Source organism: Sphaerodactylus townsendi, linkage group LG08 (genome assembly GCF_021028975.2).
Source record: "Sphaerodactylus townsendi isolate TG3544 linkage group LG08, MPM_Stown_v2.3, whole genome shotgun sequence".
Classification (NCBI taxonomy): Eukaryota; Metazoa; Chordata; class Lepidosauria; order Squamata; family Sphaerodactylidae; genus Sphaerodactylus; species Sphaerodactylus townsendi.
Window position 1 is genome coordinate 102,874,419 of NC_059432.1, and position 27,358 is coordinate 102,901,776.

The 27,358-nt window shown below is 45.8% G+C and overlaps 1 protein-coding gene across 1 annotated transcript in view; it reads left to right on the forward strand.

Annotated features, from left to right (window-relative positions):
* The first annotated feature begins 330 nt into the window (after window positions 1–330).
* SPATA16 (spermatogenesis associated 16) overlaps window positions 331–27,358 on the forward strand; it is a 173,318-nt gene continuing 146,290 nt past the window's right edge. Inside the window, exon 1 of the mRNA XM_048506936.1 lies at window positions 331–930. Coding sequence (XP_048362893.1) covers window positions 331–930 — 600 coding nt within the window. The remainder of the gene's footprint in view (window positions 931–27,358) is intronic.

A 27,358-nucleotide genomic window follows, 5' to 3' on the forward strand; every position in this document is an offset into this window, starting at 1 on the left:
TACCATAAGACATAAGAATCAATATCAGTGCAAAAAAAGAACTTTTTACAATACTTGCTATATAATAGCTATGCTTATTTTCCTTCATACAAAAGGGGAAATAATTCTGTAGTCTCATTTTTAACAGTACCCTGCACTTTGCTAACTATAGCTGGTTGTTGACTTCAAACGGAGCCAAGCGACGGGGAAACATAATAAAATATTTGCTTTGCATTGTTTATCTCTCCCACTTCGCCTCCTCCACCCCTCTACATATGCACACATGCCAAGACTGTAAACTTTCCCATTTTTTTCCTCTTAGGGAATTTGAGCCTACCTTGTTCATGAGTCATGGAGTCCGCAAACAACACAAGTTTTGAGACCAGCACAAATGGAGACCGCCTCGAGGAGACCGCTGCTGAGGAGCTGAGTTCATCGGCACCCCGACAGAATGATACCCCAGAAGCTTCGCAAGGGGTTAAAAGCCCCTCTGGAGGAGCAGCTGCGGAAAATGCAATGGAGAAACTGAAAGCAGGGAAGAACGTCAAGGAAAAGCAAAGCACTGATTTTGACAGTCTGGGCCTTAAACGAAAGTCGGACGGCGACAAAAGGCCAGCTCTGAGAAAAGAGGCACGCTTGGTAGAGCCAGAAAACCAGCCTATCGCTCTGCTTCTCTCCCACATCCCTCTAAAGAGCCTCATGGAAGTGGAGATGAAGCTGATCTATTTTGATGAAGGGGATGTGACCTATGAGTTCCTGCAGTCCAAAGACTCCGCCAGCACCCAGCCAAAGTGTCCAGAAGCTTTAAGCGTGGATTCCCTGAGGCTCTCTGATGGGAATGGCCCACCCCAGATCGACAAATGGCTTCAGGTGGCCTTAAAGGATGCCAGCACCTGCTACCAGCAAAAGAAGTATGCCATGGCAGCAGGACAGTTTCGAACAGCACTGGAGGTAAGAACGTAAGGCCATAAGAAGAGCCCTGCTGGATCAGACCAGAAGTCCCCTAGCCCAGCATCCCATCTCACATAGTGGCCAACCAGTTACTCTGGTTGGTAGGAGTTTCAACAACAACAACAACAACAAGAACAAAGTATTCAGCTCAGTAATGGGGGGAGCTAAAAATATTGTGTAGCTAAGGTTGCCAACCACCAGTAGAATGGGCCATCTCTTGGAGGTCGCTAGGTGTCTCCTGGGATTACAATTATCTCCAGGGGACAGAGATCAGTTCAGTTGGAGAAAATGGTCATTTTGAAAGGTGTAATCTATCAAATTATACTCCCTCCCTCCCTTCCTCCCCAAACCCGCCCACCTTTGGTTCCACTGCCCAAATCTTCAGATGTTTCCCAACCCAGAGCTGGTGATTCTAATCTCCTTGAATTACTACTAATCTGCAGACTGCAGAAATCAGTTCCCCTGGAGAAAATGGCCACTTTGGAAGGTGAAGTATATGGTATTATACCCTGGTGAGGTCCCTCCTGTCCCCTATCTTGCCCTCTGCAGCCTTATTCTCAAATCTCCTGGAATTTCCCAACCTGGAGTTACGATACAACTACCTTTATTAGGCCTATCAAAATAGGCTCCAGAGCGTTACAGACATTTCTGAAGTACAAATCAAAAGTGCATTCAAAACACAGACAGATAAACTGTATCTAGCGTTGGACATTACTTAGAAAGTTCTGTCACTTGTAAAAGAAATTTTGCTGCTTTTTCCAAGAGCACGGCCTTTGTATTATTTAACAAAAGCTCCACAACAGAGTTGACAGAGGCCGTTTCCCCACTTTTAAAAATGACGTCGGTTTCATCTGGCGTGGACCTTTTCAGCGCGGGGATTGTGTTCCCCGGCTTCCCCACTGCCCCGTGCTCTGTGCGGGGTCATCAAAAGGTGCCGTTTTTAGCAGCGCCAGAAATGACGCGCGCTGAGGGGGTGCGAGAGCGGCAGAGTCAGGGTGGCTGCGTTGTTGCCGCCCCAGTAGTGTGGAGTGCCGCTGGACCCCGCGCTACTTGGCAAGAGTAGCGCGCAGCAAACGGTGAGTGGGGAAAGGCCCAGAGTCTGCTTCAGGTTTGTCTAAGACCAGCCCAGGAGAGAAATTCCTAATATCCAGCAACCTGGAGTTGGTAAACCCTAGTTTGACAAAAAAAACATTCTTGGTGGCCACAGAATCCTGGATGGTTTTGTGTGTATATAAAGTGTCAACCAGTTGCCGATGAATTATGGCAGCAAAGGGCTTTCAAGACAAGCAAAACACCATCAAGTCACAGCAAAGGGCTTTCCAGACCAGTGAGAAGCAGAGGTGGTTTGCCTTCCTTTGCAGAGCCTTCCTTGGTGGTCTCCTTCTGAGCACTGACTCTACTTAGTTTCCAGGATTGGATACCATCAGTCTTTACCATGCTGCCTCCCTTCTCCTGGGTGGTTTTCCGAAACCCTGACCGATGAGAAGAGCAATGATTGGCTTATATGAAGGACCCAGTTTAGGTCAGGGTTATGTGGGGAGAAGGGGACATTCAACTCTTCCATCATTTTCAGTTTTCCAGTGAAAATCACTCCCACCCATGTTTTGTTCTAATAATTAAAAAAAAATGGGCAGGCGATCTTCATCCTTTCTTTTTCCCTTTTCATAACTAGCCATACCCTGGTGGGGAGTGCATCTCTGATTGGGAAAGCTGCACAGGAGAACGTGTTCAGCCCATTCCCTCTGCTCACTCCAAACCAAGCCTCCTAGACACCTGATGTTAGCATTTCAAAAAACACTGGGGGGCATCAAGACCCCAGACAAACCCACTGGGAATGCTGGCAATGAGAAGCAAGTGAACCACAACATGTTAAGAGGGGCTGGGGAGAGAAGGGAACGGTCATCTGAGCTCACAGATGACTTGTGTCTAAGGGTCCATAAAAACCGGAAGCTGTCCTGTCTTTCTTCGATAGGCTGTCCTAGAACCCGAGCATCACTAATGAGAAGGACCTGTTCCTTTCAGCCACCACGTTCACTTCTCTGGCCTTTTTTGAAGATCTTGTCATGGAAAGAGAAAAATGGTCCTGAGATGCCCAGTTTCCTTCCAGACTGTGCCAGGCTTTCAGAATCAAAACCAGTGCTTTAAACTGGGCTTGGTACAGAGGTGGGATCCAGCAGGTTCTCACAGGTTCCCGAGAGTAGGTTACTAATATTTTGCCTTAGTTACGCCCCTCCTCTCAGCATTAGCGCGCAGAAGCAGTCTAGCAGGAGGTACACCGGTGTGTATGGCAGCCTGCGCCTGCGTGTATTCGTTTCCTGCCCAAGGACCGGCACAGCAACTGCGTCCTTGCCACAGCCCTGCCCAGGAATGCCCCGCCCCAGGAATGCCTGGCCATGCCCCCGTCGTGCCCCGCCCAGCCCCACTGGCGCTACACCACAGTTTGAATCCCACCACCATGGGAACCTGTTACTAAAATTTTTGGATCCCACCCCGGGCTTGGTACCTCACCTGTAACAACCAAAGAAGCCCAATCCTCCCAGGCCCAGCTCAACAGGCGGGGGGGGGGGGGCGCAATTCTGCACAGCACAAATAAGATGTCCTGGGATCAGGAAAAAGGGCATCTTGGGGAGGAACTCTACACAGCTTTTCTCCCAAGATGTCCTCAGGATGCCTTATTTCTGCTCGAGCCATCCTATTTTGAGGACGCAAAGCTACTGACTTTTTTCCCCCATCTGAAAGTCATTTCCTCTTACTGTGCAGAACTAAGGAGACATCTTATTTTTCCCACCCAAGTGATGATGCTGCCTTGTCAGTTTCATCCACCACTAGCACCTGACATCTTGTGGTGCTGCAGGGATCTTCTGTTTGTGCCTGCAGCTTTTTGCTTAAGGTTTTCCCGAGATGTTTGCTCTGCAGGTTCCTTTTCACCCACAAAAGTATATGGCTGTTCTCTGCTCATCCTGCCAATTCAGGCGATATATAGTCCCCGCCCCCATTTTAAATGTTTGATGAACTGTCCAAAGCCTCTTTTGAAACCTCCTAAATTTCCAATGAGCTGTCCAGAGCTGTCTGAAAGCCTCTTTCTCCTCTGACCCTTTTTGTCCATGCTGTCCGAACTAAAAATCAGGAGGCGCTTTTAAAAAGCCGTCTCCGGCATGTCTTATTTGTGCTGCGCATAATCAGCCAGAGAGAGATGTCGGAGTCTTCTCAAAGTACCTTAGCAGGAGTCGAAAATTTACACATATTAGGTGTGCGCTGACTGGAAGTCAGGGCTACTGGCATTTACAGGAAAGCCACTGTAATGTTATGCCCTGATTTCTTTGGTGCTGCCAATCTGATCTAATTATACTGGAAATCCCTTCTATCATAACGACGTAGCTCCTACTGTGCTGTGGCTCATAATAATCACATAATGGGGCAGGATTTAGGCATAATCAGATTTTAGCTTGCCTGTCATGTTTCCATACCGCTGCTATAAAACTGGCATAATCACCAAAAAAAGCACCCATTATTTTAACATCTTGATCAGATTGATGTATGGCTGTGAGTGTGCGTGTATATATATATATATATATATTAATGAAAAATAACAGAAATTAGATTACCAGTGCTGGGAACAGGCTATGATAAACTGTTTGCTCGTGTGCAGATTCAGCCTCTGCGATGCACCGAGCTGTGTTAATCATCCTGCGACTGGTTTGTTAAAGTTGCAGCGCTCTGAAGCCAAAGTTCACCCCAGACAGAGGGTCTCTCTAATGCCTGTTGAAGGAAGCACCTCCATAATTATTGCACATTAGAGGCCCTGCACCTGCCACCTCTGGGGGAGGGGGCGTTGAGGTGGAGGTGTGTCCAGCCTCCCTAGTACTCCCCACAGTCTCTATCGTAAACACCATAGAGGATTCCTAGACTGTCACCCAAATACAATGTCACTTCCATGGTCGAATGCTATTCCCTGCTGGCTTTTTTCTCACCACGACCGCGAGGAGCAGGTGAGCACAGCAGCAGGCAAACATCCTCAAGAGGTGGGCAGATAGTAAACCTTGCATGAGGTGAATGAAACTTTTCACTATAAGCAGATGGTTTGGGTTCAAAGAAAAAAACATTTCTGGGGTACATCGAAATAAATATCTAGGATTACCTCAGGGTCATCTACCCAATATCGTGTACCTCATATTTCCCCTGGCTGCATAAGAAGGAATCATGAGGTAGAGAAGCTTCCATCTATGGTCTTTATAGGCCAACTGCCATTTGGCTATTCTTCTCAGCTTTCCAGACTGTCTCCTGCCTCAGCACTTCCACAACCCTTAGAAGAAGAGGAAGAAGAGTTTGGATTTATATCCCCCCTTCTCTCCTGTAGGAGACTCAAAGGGGCTTACAATCTCCTTGCCCTTCCCCGCTCACAACAAACACCCTATGAGGTGGGTGGGGCTGAGAGAGCTCTGAAAACCTGTGACTAGCCCAAGGTCACCCAGCTGGCATGTGTGGGAGTGCACAGGCCAATCTGAATTCCTCAGATAAGCCTCCACAACTCAAGCGGCAGAGCTGGGAATCAAACCTGGTTCCTCCAGATCAGAGTGCAGCTGCTCTTAGCCACTGCTCTTAGCCACTACGCCACATGCTGCTTACCATGATATGTGTGATCTGATCAATGGTGCTTCAGCGTTCTTCTTTTACTTTTCCAGTCTTGTCCCTTTTCTGTATCATATTGTAAGCTATTTATTTTGAACTGTAAACTGCTTTAAGTGAGAGGGCAAAAAAGTGACATATAAATTTAAAAACAAACATTTGTTCTGCCTCTTTACTCCAGTAACACCGTAAACACCGGGTCATATTGACCCACCGACTGACATTATATGATGCCTACTAGGCAGATTTTGTTTGCGGGATGGTTTGTCATGCCTCACCCGGTCATCTACACTTTACCCTCAGCAAGCTGGGTACTCATTTTACCGACCTCATAAGGATGGAAGGCTGAGTCAGCTTTGAGCCGGCCCCCTGAGACCAACTTCTGTCGGGATCAAACTCAGGGCTTTGAGCTGAGCTTTGACTGCAGTACTGCAACATACCACCCCGGAGAGAGAAAAATGTGGGTCAGAAACACAGAAGCTTAGAACTGGGAGGAATCTCATGGGTCATGTAGTTCAACCCCCTGCATAATGCAGGAAATTCTCGGTTACTACCTCCTCCCAAGGAATCTTGGTCTATACCCAAGAAGAAGAAGAAGAAGAAGAAGAAGAAGAAGAAGAAGAAGAAGAAGAAGAAGAAGAAGAAGAAGAAGAAGAAGAAGAAGAAGAAGAAGAAGAAGAAGAAGAAGAAGAAGAAGAAGAAGAAGAAGAAAGAGGAGGAGGAGGAGGAGGAGGAGGAGGAGGAGGAGGAGGAGGAGGAGGAGGAGAAGGAGGAGGAGGAGTTTGGATTTATATCCCCCCTTTCTCTCCTGCAGGAGACTCAAAGGGGTTTACAATCTCCTTGCCCTTCCCCCTTCACAACAAACACCCTGTGAGGTGGGTGGGGCTGAGAGAGCTCCGAGAAGCTGTGACTAGCCCATGGTCACCAAGCTGGCGTTTGTGGGAGTGCACAGGCTAATCTGAATGCCCCAGATAAGCCTCCACAGCTCAGGCGGCAGAGCTGGGAATCAAACCCGGTTCCTCCAGATTAGATACATGAGCTCTTAACCTCCTACGCCACTGCTGCGCCCAGAGGAAGACAAAAAACCTCCAAGATCCCAGACCTTGAGGAAAATTCCTTCCTGACTGTAAAGTGAGGATCATTGTTACCTGGGCGTATCAGAAAGGCCCCCAAGAGTCAAGCACGCGCATCCCTTCCTGCCTTCCTATTTGCCTAGTACAGCAGTTCTCAACCTGTGGGTCGCGACCCCTTTGGGGGTTGAACAACCCTTTCACAGGGGTCGCCTAAGACCATCGGAAAACACATATTTCCAATGGTCTTAGCAACTGAGACACAAATAATTTTATGGTTGGGGGTCACAACAACATAAGGAACCTTATTAAAGGGTCACGGCATTAGGAAGGTTGAGAACCACTGGCCTAGTATCATCGTCCCCCACATTTCCTCATTTCTCTCCAGGAACAATCTATGAAGCAGGGCGAGGAATGTCATCCCATCATACTTTTCCTTTCTTCGCATCTTGCTGAGGAAGAGAGATGGGATTCTTGCCTTTGGCAGCAGCTGCATGTTCCTCATTCTGTCTGGTTCTGGCCTCAGCGAACAGAAAGCGCTGACCTTTGCCGCTCTCAGACACTCGGATTTTTTTTCTGGATGGTAAATACTGCATAATGTTTAAGTGACTGCCAGCTGAAGTGTGTAGGATGTGAACAAGCCACTTCTGACATCTAGCCTGCATTTTCAGCATTTGACAATTAATCCCACAGGGAGGCGACATTTGAAAAGCCCTTGTGTTTTTTTTTTCCTAGCACTTTTTAAAGCACATCCAGGCGGCTGAGGAGTCGGCCTTTACAGCTGCACGACCAGATTCTTCGCCACATAGCAGCCCCCACACAATGATGCTGCGGACAGGAAATATGTATCACAACAGGCTCTTTCTCTCAGAAAGCAGGCCAGCGCCTCCATCAGGCCAGTTGAATGCAACCTCACTCTCCATTTTCCCCACATGTTTCGTAAAGGCTGCAGTATCAAACACCAACACAAAGATCAGGGTTTAGGAGCCAGAAGCCTCAGAGAATATCAACTGCTGAGAGCCCCTTAATAGCTGGTGCTGCATCAGAGGTGGGATCCAGCAGGTTCTCACCAGTTCCCGAGAGTGGGTTACTAATTATTTGTGTGTGCCGAGAGGGGGTTACTAATTGGGTCTTCTTTTCCTTTAGAAATTCCATTAGGTCCAAAAATCATAAAGTTCTGTTGTTTCCTATGTGGCTAGTTAGCGAAGGTAGAAAATGGGATAATTCTCCCTGTTGGGCTGTTTTAAAAACATGTTTTAGAAAGATGGTAAAGTTCCTTGTTGAAGGAAAGTATCCTTCTTTTGATTTCTAGAAACAAAATTAAGTGTTTGAAAGCATTAAGTATTTGACAGGCAGTCAATTAGAGGAGAAGTAGTTGTTTCTGTTGGCAGTAGACGATAGGACTTGCTACAATGAGTTTAAATTATGGACAGAAAGATACCAGCTAGAAATTAGGAACTTTTTTTTACAGTAAGAGTTTTTTACAGTAACAGAGAAATTATTAATGCCCCGCCCCCGGAATGCCCGGCCACGCCCCCGTCGTGCCCCACCCAGCCCCATTGGCGCTACGCCACTGTTTGAATCCCACCACCATGGGAACCTGTTACTAACATTTTTGGATCCCACCACTGTGCTGCATGTTCTTTAAGATACAAGGGAGGGGTGTGGCTCAGTGGTAGAGCGTTTGCTCGGCACACAGAAGGACCCAGACTCATTCCTGACCTTTCCAGTTAAAGGGATCAGGCAGAAGGTGACGTGAAAGACCTCCACGGAAGATGCTGGAGAGTCATTGCCAGTCTGAGTAGACAACACCGACCTTGATGGGCCTGTGGTCTGGTTCAGTATATGCATGTGCAAAGTGCTGTGACATCACAGCTGACCAATGGTGGGCCCAGAGGGGTGTCAAGGCAAGAGACTTACTTGCCACTGTTTTCCTCTGCATAGCGACTCTGGTATTCTTTAGCGGTCTCCCATCTCAGTACCAACCAGGGTTGGCTCTACTTCGCTTCTGAGAATCAGGTTTGGTTCCCCACTTCTCCGCATGAACGGTGTGGTAAACAAGGTTTGTTTTCCCATTCCTACGTATGAAGCTTGCTGGATGGCCTTGGGCTTGTCATAGTTCTCTCGGGACTCTCTCAGCCCCACTTACTCACAAGGTGTCTTTTGTGGGGAGAAGAATGGAAAGAGTTTGTGAGCCGCTTTGAGACTCCTTATGGTTGAGAAAAGTGGGGTATAAACCTGAACTCTTCTTCGTCATCATAATTTTTAAACCAGCCTCACTTTGTGTAATTAGCAGTGAATTCAAATGGGAAGGGAAGATGCGAATGACCTGCTTTCCTTTCTGAAACCATCTACATTTTCACTTAGGCAAAGAACTACCAACTTCCAGTTTGGGCCTGGTGTTCTCCTTGAATCATAGCTGATCTTCAAGTGACAGATCTTCTGCCCATCCCAAGCACCATCCCCAAATCTCTAGGACTTTCCCAACCTGGAGTTGGCAACATGAAGGGCACATCTGAGGTGTTTTGTCCATTTCTCATCTCCCTTTACCAGTGAGCAGCAGTGGCGTGGTGGCTAAGAGCAGGTGCATTCTAATCTGAAGGAACCGGGTTTGATTCCCCGCTCTGCTGCTTGAGCTGTGGAGAATTATCTGGGGAATTCAGATTAGCCTGTGCACTCCCACACACGCCAGTTGGGTGACCTTGGGCTAGTCACAGCTTTTCGGGGTTCTCTCAGCCCCATCCACCTCACCCTGTGAGGGTGTTTGTTGTGAGGCGGGAAGGGCAACGGCAGTGGTGGGATTCAAACATTTTAACAACAGGTTCCGATGGTGGTGGGACTCAAATAACGACTGTTAAAAAGTATTCAAAATATTTTTAATATCACTTTTTTATTTTAAGTATTAAAAATATTAATACTTAATAAAAAATATTTTAGGTATTTAAAAAGTGATATTTTAAGTTTTAACACCAGGTTCTACAGAACCTTCGAAACCCCCTGAATCCCACCTCTGGAAAGGGGGGATATAAATCCAAACTCCTCCTCCTCCTCCTCCTCCTCCTCCTCCTCCTCCTCCTCTTCTTCTTCTTCTTCTTCTTCTTCTTCTTCTTCTTCTTCTTCTTCTTCTTCTTCTTCTTCTTCTTCTTCTTCTTCTTCTTCTTCTTCTTCTTCTTCTTCTTCTTGCCAGTTCTGAGTAAGTGACATATGATTTGTCACCTCTCACTGCAGTCCAGCCTGGGGAGGGCAGGAGCCGGGCTGCAGGGACGCGGGGCTTCACGATGGTTGGGGGCACCCAGAGGAGGTGCTGTCCCCGGGCGCCATTTCCCCCGACACACCTCTACCTGCCTCCAAAAGTCCTCTGTGAGTTCCAGGCATATGGATGGCAACCCTAGATGACTCTCACATCAAAAATTCAGAGAAGGACATGAACAGCTTTCACTAGCTTTCACCAAACACTCATATTCTTAACTGGTCTTTACTGCAGGAGAGTCAGTGTTTTCCATGCATATAACCTTACTCATTTTGGTTTATATCCCTCTCTTCTCACCTCAGTGCTCCAGTGTCCCACTTTAAGAAACCTTTCTCTTGAAAGGTGCATCTTTGATTTGCATAGTTGCTTGTGGCTAACTCTCATTACTGTGTAGGATCTCCGCTGTTTGAAACAGCTTAGAATGTGTATTTTGTCATTCTGGGTAGTACAGTGCTCCCCAGAGGCTGCAAAATGGCCTACTTGTATGTGCGTGCGTATGTTTGTGTGAGAGTATGTGTATGTTTATCAAACTGTGTTCTCCATCTGAGGACCAAAATGTAATTAGCTTACTGTAATTTATCCCGAGAGGGAATATTTCCTCAGCACCTAAACCCAACCGAGGTGTTAACTGCATTTCTGAGTGAGCAGGCCCCTGCCGTCCTTATGCAGGAAACTCACACGGCTCTGAATGGCTTGATCTATTCCTTTGTTGTTTAACTTTAACTATGGTTGCGCTGGAGGATCTATCAGCAGAGTTTAAAGCGGAGCTATTCTGGTAAGGTGAGAAGGTCTATAGTCTTCTTGCACTCACTGCAGCCTCCCACCACACTTGGAAAAGAATTCTCTCCACGCAAGATGTTCTTTCCATAGGAAGGTTTTACTTTAACAGTTGCAAGGTTACACAAGTCTATGCTGTACAAGACTGTAAGACTATACAGAACTCTTCAGCAAGAACAAAGTTGAACACACACAGAACTCAACACTCAACTCAGACTCAGTCACTGAACTTAGCATATACAATACTTTGCTTCTTATCTAACAGGGATACTTCTCCCTGCCCCGGCAACAGCCACTCATTGGTCTAGAGTCACAGTTGAATTCACCAATCATGTTAAAGGTCAACATTTATCCATTTTACAGATGGAGAACACTGATGCAGAGTCTTAGGCGACCCCTGTGAAAGGGTCATTCAACCCCCAAAGGGGTCCTGACCCCCAGGTTGAGAACCACTGGTTTAAAATATAACAAAATACAGCTATAATACATATATATGGCTCTATTAGGATTAAGCAGTTAAAACCTCAATTTAAAACACAGCGTTCCAATGCAATCTCGTGTCCCTCAGAAGTTATGGGGACCATCAGAAGGGGGGCTGGGGGTATGTATGTGTGTGTGTCTTTGTACCAGTAAGCCATGACTCCTGAGCCACGTGACTTAGCAATGAAACATCAGTTTTGCATGCAGAAAGTCTCTGGTTCAGTCCTCAGCCTCTCCAGTTAAAAAGACCAAGTAACAGGGGATGTGGGGTGCGGAAGGGTATGGCCTAGTAGGCCCAACTGCATCAGATCTCAGAAGCTAAGCAGGGTTGGCACTTCAATGGGAAAAACTCTACAGAAAAAGGTCCTCCTCTGCTTCGCTTGCCTTGAAAACCACTTCCTGCTGTTGCCATACATTGGTTGCGACCAGTGATGGGATCCAAAAATTTTAATAACAGGTTCTGATGGTGGTGGGATTCAAACAGTGGTGCCGCTGCACACACGCACCTCCAGTCCCTATTGGGCAGGGAGGTTGCTTTAGTAACCCCTTCTCGGCACTCAGAAAAAATTAGTAACCACTTCTAGAGAAGTGGTGAGAACTGGTTGGATCCCACCTCTGTTTGCGACTTGATGTTGCCTACATGTATGTGATGTGAAGAACCTCTGCTCAGGACCCTGGAGAGCGGTTGCCAGTCAAGGAGACAGTACCAAACTCACAAGACCAATAGTCTGATTCAGTGGAAGGTGCTTCATGTGTTTGCATTCAGGCTTTGAGATGTTTTCTCAGAATATGTTGTCATGGGAACAGAAAAGACGGATGGTAACAGGAGGCGATGAGTTTATGTAAGTCTCTATAAAAATAACTGAAGGTTTTGCAAGGTGTGAGTCACTAACTGAGCGTGTTGTGGCTGGTCACCGCAGTGCTGCCAGTCTCCCACCGGGGTCAGGGAATCCCCTGCTCCCAGGCCCTATTGTCCCCTCCCAAGTTTCCAGCAGCAGTAGGTGAAAAACAAACAAAAAGAGAGAAAAATCGTTTAAAAGAAAGATAAGAGCTTCCAGTTTTACCATAGAGTTTCCAGCCATTTCGAAAGCTATCCTTTTGTCACTTCTGGGTAACTCGAGAAATTGCCAGGAATTCTATGTTAAGAACTTTATGTAAGTAGGCAAGGCCTTAGTTTTCTTTTCAGTTTTTCTCTGGGGATGTTGCCCCCCCCCCACACACACACACACACAACTTCCTGCCTGGCCACCCTACCTGAGGAGTTTAAAAATCCCCCTGTTTTTGTAGTCTCAGGCAGGCAGCAAAATCTGGAAATTCATTAAGTCCAAAGTTGACTACCCTGTTTCCCCGAATATAAGACATCCCCTCTAAATAAGACGTAGTAGAGGTTTTGCTGAAGTGCGAAATATAAGGCATCCCCCGGAAGTAAGACGTAGCAAAGTTTTTGTTTGGAAGCATGCCCGACGAACAGAACACAGAAAAATAAGACATCCCCTGAAAATAAGACATAGCACATCTTTGGGAACAAAAATTAATATAAGACACTGTCTTATTTTCAGGGAAACACGGTACCTGCCATACATGAGTTGTGGGCTGCATTAGACCACATTTGATACAAGCACTGGATTTATCATAGGGACGCCCGCTTCCTGATGGAACCTGGGGATCCTCCAGAATTATGGCTCATCCCCTGACTACAGAGACCAGTTCTCATGGAGAAAACTGATGTTTTGGAGGGTATCCCACTGAGCTCCCTGTCCCCCCCAGGTTCCATCCCTAAATTTCCAGGAGTTTCCCAACCCAAATATCACAATTCTACCTCCATCCCCCATCAGAGGCCGGCATTCTAGCACCTAGCACAATATATAGGATCCCAAGTATAACGTTGCTAGACCTGTGCAAATATGTTTGCAGGGTAGCCAGAAGAGCAAATATTTATGAAAAATTTGCCTGCCCTGATGAGGCTCCGATTTGCCCAGCTTGTGAGCTGACTTACAGATCGGCCCTCTGATATTTTATTGTCAATGTAATTTCATTCCCATTTGTATTATATAATGGGTTATGTCAGTGGTTCTCAACCTGGGGGTCGGGACCCCTTTGGGGGTCGAACAACCCTTTCACAAGGGTCACCTAAGACTCTCTGCATCAGTGTTCTCCATCTGTAAAATGGATAAATGTTAGGGTTGGGGGTCACCACAACATGAGGAACTGTATTAAAGGGTCGTGGCATTAAGAAAGTTGAGCACCACTGGGTTATGTAGTCTCAGAACTGCCCAACAATCAACAGTTCCCATGTATGTTAGTGCAAGTACATATAATCTTTGTTGCCTTGGTGACGACAATAAAAATAGATCAGTTTCTAGATAAAGCACAGCCAGTTCCATGAGCAATGCAGATTTCTTGGAGCTCACCTGTTCTCGGAAGCCTATTATTTATCCACAGAACCCTAAATTTTGACTAGACCTTTTTAGGTGGGATCTGGTCAGCCTGCACAATAAACCTGTGGTCTGCTTGGAAACTGCTGGATAGTATGTTCACCACTTGTCTGGACCTGGATAGCCCAAGCTGGTCCAATCCCATCAGATCTTGGAAGCTAAGCAAAGTCAGTCCTGGTTACTAACTGGATGACCTTCAAGGAAATCTTGGGTTCCTACAGAAAGGCAGGCAGTGGCAAATCACATCTGAATATCCCTTGCTTTGAAACCTTGTGGGGTCACCTTAAATCAATTGTGACTTGATGTTTTAAAAAAATATTTCCACTGGTGTGTAGCCAGTGGTGGGATCCCAAAATTTTAGTAACAGGTTCCCATGGTGGTGGGATTCAAACAGTGGCGTAGCGCCAATGGGACTGGGCGAGGCACGACGGGGGCATGGCCGGGCATTCCAGGGCGGGGCATTAATAATTTCTGTTACTGTAAAAAACTCTTACTGTAAAAAAAAAGTTCCTAATTTCCAGCTGGTATCTTTCTGTCCATAATTTAAACTCATGATAGCAAGTCCTATCGTCTACTGCCAACAGAAACAACTACTTCTCCTCGAATTGACTGCCTGTCAAATACTTAATACTTTCAAATACTTCATTTTGTTTCTAGAAATCAAAAGAAGGAGACTTTCCTTAAACAAGGAACTTTACCATATTTCTAAAACATGTTTTTAAAACAGCCCAACAGGCAGAATTATCCCGTTTTCTCCCTTCGCTAACCAGCCACACAGGAACCAACAGGACTTTATGACTTTTGGACCTAGTGGAATTTCTAATGGAAAAGCAGACCCAATTAGTAACCCCCTCTTGGCACACACAAATAATGAGTAACCCACTCTCGGGAACTGGTGAGAACCTGCTGGATCCCACCTCTGGTGTAGCTGATATTGAAATTGTTTTCATAATGTTCTTACTAGGGAGATCAAATGGGAAGTGCTTATGTGTTAGGATTTTACACATGCCTGCTTCATTCAGCCAAGCAAGAGTTAACTGCTGAAGTCACATGTCCAGAATCACATGAGCTTCCGGAAAGATCTCTCTCCTTTCTTCTCCCAGAAAAAGAGGAGAGGTAGACAGACAGGCACAGACAGACTGCACGGACACCCAGACTGAGCGCTTGCATAGATAGAGTTTGCTGTTTCTATCTTTAGTGTAAATTCATTTGTCATCCAGTAAAGTTCAACAAAACAACACACTATATTTCTGCCACATAATTTACTCTTCTAATTCATTACAGTGCAACATATGCCGTGATTGTTTCTTACAAAAATCCTTCTGGCACAAATGCAGTACCTTTTTTTATTAGTGCGCAAATTGAAGAGGGATTGCTCTGTGCTGGGCAATAGGGAACATGCACAAGATGACACATTTAGAAGGCTAAAACATGAAGTATCGTTACGGTTAATAACGCCAGGTTGGAAAATACCTGGAGATTTGGGAACTGGAGCCTGAGAAGGGTGGGGTTTGGAGAGAGGAGGAACCTCACTGAGGTATAATGCCACAGAGTCCATCCTTCAGAACGGCAATTTCCTTCAGGGGACCTGATCTCTATGCACTGGAGATTTATCATAACACTGGGAGGTCTCTGGGCCCCACCTGGAGATTGGCACCCCTTAGTGTTGGGCGTTTGCCCTTCCTGTGTGCCACAGAAAACGTGCCTCCAAAGCTGCTCGTAGAATGCTCTTCAGTTCAAATAAAGAGGCCTTATTTGGCTTGGCTGTAGCACTGGGAACAGTTAGCAAGATGTTGGGGGCAAGGATCTCTTGACAGCCAATTAATTATATTGATAAAGACGGGTATACAAATTCTAGAAAGGTTTCCTTGTGCCATAAATCTCTTCCAGAATTAAATTTTACACTCTGTTGTCCTGAAAATAATCTCCTCCAGGTCATTAAACAAACAAATGAACTATGTTAATAGCTGGTATGTTGCTTTAAAGCCTAGAAAGAGCTACAACAGGACGGCCGTGTGCACCACGCCGAATATGGCGTTTGTCTCTGGGATGCGAAATGAAGATCTCAAATAAAGTGTGATTAATTCACTAGAGGGCCATAGAGATCGCTTTTCATGAGCTGGATTAATTCCATAACCTACAGATGGTCATTATGGGCTCTGCCGAGGTGATTGTGAAATAAACATAAGTGTCACCCGTTGTTGTTTTTAATCGCAGCCTTCATTTTAGCTTAACTCTTTGAAGGGATGTCTCTAATTCGAGATGTTAAGTTGCCTGCACCCAATCCACAGCCTCCCACAATGCACAAAGGAAGAGTCTGAATGAAGGATTTCCCTCGACTTCTGTGTATAGGATTGTCAAATTCATGAACAAAAGATGTTCTGCGTTTTTATTTTTACTTGAGGCTTAATGAAACATCATTTACTAGGTCAGTGATGGCGAACCTATGGCACGGGTGCCAGAGGTGGCACTCGGAGCCCTCTCTGTGGGCACGTGCCCACAGAGTTCGTCATGTGGGGGGTGGAAAATCACCCCTCCCACACACACACACACATCTAGGCTGGGCTGGGCCACTGAGCACGATATGCGCACACGCGGTGAGCAGGGAGGACTTGGCTGGTGGGCCTGGTGCCTGTGCTCCGGGTGGCTGCTGCCCGAGGGGGGGGGCAGAAGAGGCAGAGATGCTAGAGAGGCACAGACTGGTGTGCGCAGGAATTGGAGGCTAGACCAGGCTGGCCCCTGCCCGAGCGGGTGGGGCGGAGGAAGAGGGAGCCAACAGTTTTTTTTCTAAACTAAAACCTCAGCATTCAGGTTAAATTGGTGGGTTGGCACTTTGCGATAAATAAGTGGAGTTTGGGTTGAAATTTGGGCACTCAGTCTCAAAAAGGTTCACCATCACTGTACTAGGTGATCTTATTTACCTCCATGCCATGTAAAGCTTCAGCTGCCAATTTCCTCACATTAAACATGACATTTTTCTTCAGGTCACAACACATTGCAGATGAACCAGCTCCCTGGGTGCACAGTAGGGTCGACACATCTTAACTTAGACCTAAGCAAGGGCAGTGGAGGAAGCTCCATTACAGTGAATGGGAAAATGCCCTTATAATGTCATGTCTGCCTCTTTACTTGCATTAGCAGACAGTCCAGGGGGTGGCAAACTGCCAGCCCTGTAGTGAGATCAGCCTCTGTCTAGTCTTTGGCTTTTTCCAAACAAGCCATTTACACAGTTTTCAGCCCGCTAATGAAACATTTCCTCTGTGGAGTTCCACACGTTTCTTCGCTGGTTTGGATCCAAAAAACATTTCCAAAGCACCTTTTGCCCCGTTGTTTTTGAAAACTACATTGCTACGTCGTCTTTAAGCTGAAATGATTCCAAGCCGGCTTCCGTATTTGAAACATTTTATCTTTTCCCTCTAAAAAGCCTGGCTGCTTTCCACACCTCTGTGACATCACCCAACATTTTCCTCAGTGCCGAGTCTGCCATTTTGTCATGTCCCTCGCCTCACTCCTTTCCCCCTTGCTTCTTTGTTTTTGTCATTTTGTGTTTTGTTGTTGTTGTTGTTGTTGTTTTGGGTGAATCAGCAAAGCATCTGTTAAATGGATCTACAGAGCACTGAAGCAGTAGCAGAATTCTATCGTAGGGCCAAACAATAAATGTGGCAGCATACCCAGGATCACCATGAGGGCATTGCCACCATTTATTATTATTATTATTATTATTATTATTATTATTATTATTATTATTATTATTATTATTATTATTATTATTATTATTGTTGTTGTTGTTGTTGTTGTTGTTGTTGTTGTTGTTGTTGTTGTTGTTGTTGTTTGTTATTGTTGTTGTTATTATTATTATTAACAACAACAACAACTATTATTATTATTAACAACAACAACTATTATTATTATTATTAACTACTACTACTACTACTACTACTACTACTACTACTACTACTACTACTATTATTATTATTATTATTATTATTATTATTATTATTATTATTATTATTATTATTATTATTATTATTATTATTATTATTATTATAGGCCACCTCATCCCCAAAGGGCTCGAGGCGGCTCACAACATGACTGTTTCCAGAACAGTAAATCAATATAACATAAAATCTAACTCATTAAAACTCAGCAGCAAATACAATAAGCACAGATTGAACAACAAAGGTTGTGTAAAAATACACACACAGGCGCCCGGTCTAAAGGCCAAAGGAGAAGGGAGGAGAAGGCATGTTTAAAAAAATGCTGCTAGGGTCTGATCTTGATAGGTCCCACAACACATCATTCTTGTCCCTGCCATTCGTCTTTTCAAGTCTGCAGGGCAGAGATGGATGTGTGACCATTTCAGCACTTAACAAGGTGCAGAGCCGTAGGGTTGCCACTACTCTCAGCTGGGAAATACCTGGATAATTTGGAAATGAAGCCTGAGGAGGGTGTGGTTTTGGGAGGGATTTTAGCAGAGTATAATTCCATAGAGTCCACCCTCCAAAGTAGCCCTTTTTTTCAGGTGAAGTGAACTCTGTTACCTGGAGACCAGGTAAATTTCCAGCTGCCATCTGGAGGAAAGCAACCCCATGTGAGGGGCAGGGGAAGTACCTCAATCTGCTGTACTGTGCAGCATTTTTAACTCACTTTAAAATGTGTTCGAATCACTGGCTGTTTCCTCACAACACAAATCAAATGTTTTGAGGACAGAAATAGAAGTGTTTGGGGGAGGAGTTCTGCACAGTTTCCCTCCCAAAAAAACGTTTTGACAAGGTTTTATTTCGGGCCACAACGGTTTCATTTGGAAATGCTAAACTAGAAATCTTTTTTTCCTGAAATGTTTTCAAAATATTTTCTGCTTGCTGGGCAGAGATCAGGAAACTTTTCATCTCTCCCGCCCGATTTTGAAGCTCTCATTTTCGTTTCTCCACCATTTGCTGACCTCCATTTTCTGCCGCTTCTCCGCATTGCCTACCATTTGCTGAAGTGCCCTACGAACATTTCCTCATCTAGCATCACTGTCACCCACCATTTCCGTCATTGCTGCACACTAATAAAGTCAGTATCGCCTGCCGATTGTACACAAACGTGTCATTTTTCTGGGTTTTTGAAAAATTGTGTGGTTTTTTGAAGTTATGAAGAAGAAGAAGAAGAAGAAGAAGAAGAAGAAGAAGAAGAAGAAGAAGAAGAAGAAGAAGAAGAAGAAGAAGAAGAAGAGGAGGAGGAGGAGGAGGAGGAGGAGGAGGAGGAAGAGGAGGAGGAGGAGGAGGAGGAGGAGGAGTTTGGATTTATATCCCCCCTTTCTCTCCTCTAGGAGACTCAAAGGGGCTTACAATCTCCTTGCCCTTCCCCCCTCACAACAAACACCCTGTGAGGTAGGTGGGGCTGAGAGAGCTTTGAGAAGCTGTGACTAGCCCAAGGTCACCCAGCTGGCGTGTGTGGGAGTGTACAGGCTAATCTGAATTCCCCAGATAAGCCTCCACAGCTCAGGTGGCAGAGCAGAGAATCAAATCCGGTTCCTCCAGATTAGATACACGAGCTCTTAACCTCCTACGCCATTGCTGCTCCTGTAGACATGATATCAGAATCAGCAAGGCTGCACAGATTTCGAGTCTCTGTAGCTTCAATGACATGGTGATGTATTTTTTTTATAAAAAGGAAAGAACCATTTTCACCTGAAACGCTTTATTTTTCGTGCTACTCAGACAAAGAACCCAAAATGGTTCTTTTCAAAGCACTTGCACAACATTTGGAAAGTTCTATGGAGAAAAAGGCATCATGGCAGCCATAAGAATGTTATCACATCTAATTCAGCCCTTGATATGTGGGGGGATGTTATCCTTCAGCCATTCTCTTGCTCTGGAAAGTTGAAGGATAACACCAGATACAACAACCAGTGGTGGGATCCAAAAATTTTAATAACAGGTTCCGATGGTGGTGGGATTCAAACAGTGGCACCGCCGCACACACGCACCTCCAGTCCCTATTGGGCAGGGAGGTTGCTTTAGTAACCCCTTCTCGGCACTCAGAAAAAATTAGTAACCACTTCTAGAGAAATGGTGAGAACTGATTGGATCCCACCTCTGACAACAACCCTGACACTTAATGTGTTAAACAGAAGGGAGGGGATGTGATTCAGTGGGAGAGCATCTGCTTTGCTAAAAATTAACACCAAAACGTACTTTTGTCTGTAACAGAAAGTTTTTAAAAGTACAGGAAGCTAATTGACAGACAAACCTCCTCTTAACAGAAGACCACACCACCAATTACCTTTCAAAACTCAGACATTACACAAAAGCTCGGAAGTGCGCACTAAGCCGAGCCAGCAAGTAATCTGGCAACAATCATCCTCCATTGTATTGTTTGTAATGCGCAATGATTGCTGTGCAGAATTCGCCAGCTTCGTTTGCATTTTCCTTGCTATTGTGAGTTTGGATTTTGGAGAATAATGGGAAACAGCAGCCTTAACCCTTAATGGGGCAGGGAAGGGGAGGAGTCATAGCTTCATGGTAGAACATCCACTTTGTATGTCAGAGGTCCCAAGTCCAACCCCTGGCATCTCCAGTCAAAAGTATCAGGTGGTAGGCAGAGGTGGGATCCAACCAGTTCTCACCACTTTTCTAGAAGTTGTTACTAATTTTTTCTGAGTGCCAAGAAGGGGTTACTAAAGCAACCTCCCTGCCCAATAGGGACTGGAGGTGCGTGTGTGTGGCGGTGCCACTGTTTGAATCCCACCACCATCGGAACCTGTTATTAAAATTTTTGGATCCCACCACTGGTGGTAGGTGATGTAAAAGGCCCACCTGAGATGCCAAAGACCTGCTAATCTTGACAGACCAATGAATGGACTCAGTATAAGGCAAGGTCATGTGTTCGTGCAACATTTTGACAACTGAAGCAACAGTATTAAACCCACTGCATGTGAACATAAGAACATGAGAACTAGCCTGCTGGATCAGACCAGAGTCCATCTAGTCCAGCACTCTGCTACTCGCAGTGGCCCACCAGGTGCCTTTGGGAGATCACGTGCAGGATGTGAAAGCAATGGCCTTCTGCTGCTGTTGCTCCTGAGCACCTGGTCTGCTAAGGCATTTGCAATCTGAGATCAAGGAGGATCAAGATTGGTAGCCATAGATCGACTTCTCCTCCATAAATCTGTCCAAGCCCTTTTTAAAGCAATTCAGGTTAGTGGCCATCACCACCTCCTGCGGCAGCATATTCCAAACACCAATCACACGTTGTGTGAAGAAGTGTTTCCTTTTATTAGTCCTAATTCTTCCCCCCAGCATTTTCAATGAATGCCCCCTGGTTCTATGTGTAATACTTCTGTTGTAATACTATGTTGTAATACTTCTGTTTATCAATTATAATCATTAATAACTAACAACACAGAGAAAAATGTGTCACTGTACCATGCAGAGGACGGTAAATGGGTCCACGCCAAAGAAGCTTACATGTAAAATTTGGCAACATAATCAATCATAGAATCATAGAGTTGGAAGATGCCATATGGACCATCTAGGGATTCTAGTCCAACCCTACTGCTCAATGCAGGATCAGCTGAGAGCAGTAGTTTCCAGCTTGGGGTACATGTATTCCCAGTGGTCACACCAATACTTTTGAGGGTACATGAAAAAATTACAAAATGGGTTTGCTAATATGGGGTACAATTTTAGGGAAATGAGTTCCCAAGGGATGCATGAGTGAAAAAAAAGTTGGAATCCACTGGCCTAGAGCATCCAACCACCACTCAAAGACTGCCAGTGAGATGGAGTTCACCACCTCCTTAGGCAGCTAATGGCACTGTTGAAAAACTTTTACAGTAAAAAAATTCTCTTTAATATTCTGTCGGAACCTTTCTCCCCATAATTTATACCCATTATTGAGAGTCCTATTCTCTGCTCCTCTTTGCCCTCCTGTAAGGTCAAATCCCCACTTGAAATTTGCACGTAGATCCAAACCTGTTCATTGTGAAACCGTGTCCTCTACATCGGAGTTTCTCTCTCCCCACCGCAGCGAGCACACAGCAGACACACCCAGTTGCAGAACTCTTAGCAATCCCCACTACCAAGCGAGCTCGCTTCGCCAGTCTCCCCTGATTGGCTGGCGTGCCTTGATGGGGTGGGACCTTTTCCCACTGCGGAAATGTACATTGTAGGGGCGTGATAAAAAAAACAGCATGTAAAAGTTTAACGGTGAACTGTTTAACTGTGCAAACAGTCAATTGTTACCTGTGTAAACCATTAACGATTCAAAGTTACACGTTTGATTGTTTAACGTTTGCGTCCCCTTCTGCTGGCCAATCACAAAAACGGAAACGAAACCAAGGAAAGACTGCACACGCATCGCAGCACTGATTGGTTGCCTGCATTCCACTCACACTCCAGGGCGGGAAACGAGTCAGGGTTTCAACCCTCATCCCTCCCCTCGGATCAGCTCTGAACCATGTCAATGGGGTCTGTGCCACTTGCAACCAGGTCCTGCCGGAACACGGATTAACGGGGAGAACGAGCGCCAGAAACGGAATCTGCCACGCAAGCAATGGGGAGGTCGTCCCTCAAACCTGGTTAGTTTGTGTTCTGAAACCTGCCTAAGACGGTAGTGGGGATTCGACCTAAGTGACAGCCCCTCAAACACTTAAAGAGAGCAGTCCTGTTTCCCCCCCTCCTCAACCTGCTCTTCTCCAGACTGAATGTTCCCAAGCCTCCAGGCCCCTGATCACCCTTGTCACTCTCCTCTGCCTGTTGATGAGGTCACATCGCACAGGTGGGCACACATGAATGGAAGCACTCCTGATATGTGGGCCCTAGGCCGTTAAAAGATTAAAACTGGTGCCTTGCTTGATCCCAAGCAGATATATTCTGCCCTAGTTGACACGTTTGAGTTGTCTTCTAGGGCGGTCGCCATCGCGCCTATTGCAGCCATGGACATAGGTAAGGGGGGGGTTCTCGGGTTTGAACACCCCCCCATTCATGTCCAAAGTTCCACCCCTCCGTTTGTGGGTTTTTAAAACATTTTTAGTGTTTTTTGGGTTTTGGCCTGCAGGGGGCTTGGGGAGGCGTGGCCATGCCCTAGGGGCGGGTGGGGGTGTGCCCCCCGAATCCTCCCCATAAAAAATCTATACCTACGTCCCTGATTGCAGCAATCTAATCTGGAGGTTACCAAAGTGTCCTTGACCAGAAAGCGACAACAACTTGTGCGCTGAAAGCAGTGTGATGTGATGCAGTGACAGTGCTGCAGACAGAGTACTGCTGAAGTGAGGCATTCTGCCATAAAGCATTACTGCTGCTGGAAAATGCAGTAAGGCAAAACAGCCTGCGCTATGAACGTCCAAAGAGAAGCGTAGCTGTCTTTTTCAACGGCATTCTTAAAGGCACTTCCACTGGGAAAAGTGCCATAATTTAATTTTTAAAAAAAAAAACCTGTAACATTTAGTACGTTACAGTTAAACACAAGCCCTCTAAATGAATATTTAATTTTAAAAAGAGGAACTGTGAGCCCATGCATTATCACCATGGAATGATCACAGTATTTTAGACTGCAAAGCAAGGAATTGATTTCCTCCCTCTTCTTCCTTCACTGCTCCTTATTCGCTTTTATTGCTCTAGCAGGTGTGTGTGCTTTTTAAAAAAATCAGCAATGTTAATTTTGGTTCAGCAATGTTAATTTTGGTTCAGTTGTGTAATGGAGTCAGACTGGTACATAACGATTCACCATCCTACTCACACAGAGGCGTGGCAAGGGGGGGAAGCGCCCTGTGCACCGTCCCACCCCGGAACGCCCCCACCCCAGAACGCCACACCACGCCCCCAGAACACCCCTGCCATGCCCCCAGAATACCGTCCCCACGCCCCCACAGGGCTGCCACCTAGTGCGTCACGCACACACCCACTTATCCCTTTGGAGCTACGCCTCTGCACTCACACAATTTGTAGCTGAATTTTGAATCTATCCTTTTTGTTCTTTTACTTACATACATCACCTTTGGCATAGCTGGCAAGATAATGTTATTATTTGTCCACAAGAAATCCTGGTCTGTTCTCTCACTCTTTGCATGAACTGCTGTCTGGTTTCATAAGCGATATTATCCACTCCCCCACTCCATCCCGAGTATATGTTTCTGTGTCGGAATGTGTGTATCAAAGGAACGTTTTTGCATTCCTTGCAATCACTTACTCAGACGTACCCACAATTCCCCCTTAAAGAAATACATAGAACAGATTGGATGATTTATAATTAGGCCTAATTGATGTCCCTGTACATGTGGTTATTTTAACCGTACATTTACGGTTATATAACTGTGCATACATAACTGTGCATTTGGTTATTTTAATAGTCTGTCTAGACCTCAAAAATGCATCCGTGCTGCTCTGGAAATCACTAATTATTTCATCATTCCTATCTTGCCCCACAAAGTGTCATTTACACTTCATGAAAAGGCATTAGTGGTTGGCTCAGGAGCTGTGAGACAAGACTAGATGGACCACTGGTCTGATCCAGCAGGGCTTTTATTAGCTTGCCCGTCAACCACAGCTCTCCCTTTGCAGCTTCCCTGCAGATTTGTATCCCTGGTGTCTCAGTGGCATTCAATCTGGATTTGTGTTCTTGGCTCACGGATTAAATTTTATATGTCCAATTTGTGTCCACTGGCTGCCCAAAAGAAGAGTTGGATCTATACCCTGCTTTTCTCCATCACAAGGAGAATCCACATGGCTTACAATTTCTTCCCTTTCCGCATCAGACACTTTGTGAGGTAGGTGAGGCCGAGAGAGTTCTGAGAGAACTGTGACTAGCTCAAGGTCAGCCAGCAGGCTTCATGTGTAGGAGTCGGGAAACAAATCCCGTTTACCAGATTAGACTACACCGGAGGAGTGGGGAATCAAACCCGATTCTCGAGATTAGTCCCCTGCTTTTGACCACTACAATATGCTGGCTCCTAGCCACTATGCCATGCTGGTGCCCATTTGGAGACACAATGGTTAATTTTTAAAAATGCTTTGCTTGGGACGGCACAGGTGCTACAATATCTGACACCTGTCACTGCATGCCCTATGAAATAATGAAGTCATGCCCATGAGAAAAGCATAGTCTGCTGTAGGCAGAGCCCCGTCAGCCACTGTGGGAAGGCGCTGCGATAAAAACATAAGAACCTGCTGGAACGACCAGTGGTCCATCTAGTCCAGCATCCTGCTTACACAGTGCCCAATAAAAAGGGCATAGAAGCTGGCCTTTTCCTCTGATGTTGCCTCCTAGAGTAGACTTCAAAGGGTTCCTGACTTTGAATATGGCACTTTCCTTTAGTTGCTATGGCTAGTCTCCAGTGATGGACCCATCCGCTGTGAATCTATGAAATTATGAAGTCTATAAAATTATGCATGGGATAGAAATTATGCATGGGATAGAAACTGTTGACAGAGAGAAATTTTTCTCTTTTTCTCACAATACTAGAACCAGGGGGCATTCATTGAAAATACTAGGGGGGAGAATTAGGACTAATAAAAGGAAACACTTCTTCACGCAACGTGTGATTGGTGTTTGAAATATGCTGCCACAGGAGGTGGTGATGGCCACTAACCTGGATAGCTTTAAAAGGGGCTTGGATAGATTTATGGAGAAGTCGATTTATGGGTACCAATCTTGATCCTCTTTGATCTGAGATTGCAAGTGCCTTAACAGACCAGGTGATCGGGAGCAACAGCAGCAGAAGGCCATTGCATTCACATCCTACATGTGAGCTCCCAAAGGCACCTGGTGGGCCACTGCGAGTAGCAGAGAGCTGGACTAGATGGACTCTGGTCTGATCCAGCTGGCTTGTTCTTATGTTCTTAATCTAATTAATCTGTCTGGCAATCATGGCGAACCCGCCCTGTTTGTGGTCTTTTCAGACCAAGGAGGCCCTTTCAGTCAAATTGGTCATATTTTGGAGAGGACCGGAGAAACAGGCCCACTAAGCAGGAAAGTTCATGAACTGATTTGAGAGGAACTTTCTCTATGAGGACAGGAAGGGGGGAGGGGAACGTGTTATTAAAGCACTTTATTCCCATTTAGCGATTCACACAGAGACACACTGGCAGGTCAGGGGAACAGCTGTTACTAGAGCCATTTGTTATTTGACATAGTCACAGGATGAACAATGGCAAGACGAATATAAAAACCAGCATGTGGGGGGGGGGGGGGGAATCAGGAAGAGATGCTCTTGAGAGCAACACAATGAAAGGTCGGGGAAGGATGTGCAGGAAAGTTGGGGCTCTATTGAGGATGGGGGTTTTTGTGGTGGTGGTTTCATTGTTTGTTCGAAATGCATTTGAGATTGCTAGCTTTCTGCTGCTGAGCAGACAGCTACATTTTGGAACAATGCTCCCTGTGCTGTCTGTGTATTTTACGGCACATCTGAAGTAGTGGAGGAGGAGAGTGAGGGGCTGGTTGTACACCTAATGGCAGTTGGGGGAGGGGGGGAAACACAGTGTGCCAGTCTAGCTTGACACATTATGAATTTTATCTGAGGAAAATGGGGACGATTAGAAAAGTGTCATTGGGACTTTTTTCTTCAAGGTCTTTGTACATGACATCAGTGAGAACTTGAGTGTGGGCATAAGAACATAAGAACATAAGAACAAGCCAGCTGGATCAGACCAGAGTCCATCTAGTCTAGCTCTCTGCTAATCGCAGTGGCCCACCAGGTGCCTTTGGGAGCTCACATGCAGGATGTGAAAGCAATGGTCTTCTGCGGCTTTTGCTCCCGAGCACCTGGTCTGCTAAGGCATTTGCAATCTCAGATCAAAGAGGATCAAGATTGGTACCCATAAATCGACTTCTCCTCCATAAATCTGTCCAAGCCCCTTTTAAAGCTATCCAGGTTAGTGGTCATCACCACCTCCTGTGGCAGCATATTCCAAACACCAATCACACGTTCTTCACGCAACAAAGTGTTTCCTTTTATTAGTCCTAATTCTTCCCCCCAGCATTTTCAATGAATGCCCCCTGGTTCTAGTATTGTGAGAACAGTACCATTTGGTCCCTGGAAAGCTAATTTTGGAGATCGGTTCGTCAGCCCTAGCCAGAGCAGTGGGCTGGGGGCACATGTCCAAGTAGGTGGAGCAACATTTCCTGTTCAGTTCTCTTTTAGCCATCACAGTGGAAGAACACTCTTCAGTGGGGTGCTGTGTGGTTTCCAGGCTGTATGACCGTGTTCTAGCAGCATTCCCTCCTGACGTTTCACCTGTATCTGTGGCTGGCATCTTCAGAGGATCTGAATCTTCAGATCCTTTGAAGATGCCAGCCACAGATGCAGGCGAAACGTCAGGAGAGAATGCTGCTAGAACATGGCCCGGAAACCACACAGCACCCCAGTGATTCCGGACGTGAAAGCCTTCGACAACATATTGAACACTCTTCAGGCTGCTCTGCTGGTCCAGTGTGAGAGGAACTGCTGTTAAGTGGGTGGAGGACCACAGGGAATGTCATGAGGGGCGAGCAAAGCTGCAGCAGACTGAGCGCACACAACAGATCTTTGCTTTTTCAGAGATGACAATGCAAAAAAATGCACTTAAAGAGGCTTTTGGAAGCCATGGGGCTTCTCTGATCTGCCTCTCAGTGAGTTCCGGAGGGGGAAAAATGTGCGCACTACCAAAAATCTTCCTCGAAGGGAATATACACACATAGCTGGACAGACCACAGTGCAGAATAGCCCCACACTTGTATAACTGCCATCAGCATAGTGTAGTTGCTGAGGACCAAACAAGATGAGGGACTGGGAGATATGTGAATGACTCTGTCAAGCAACTTAAGTG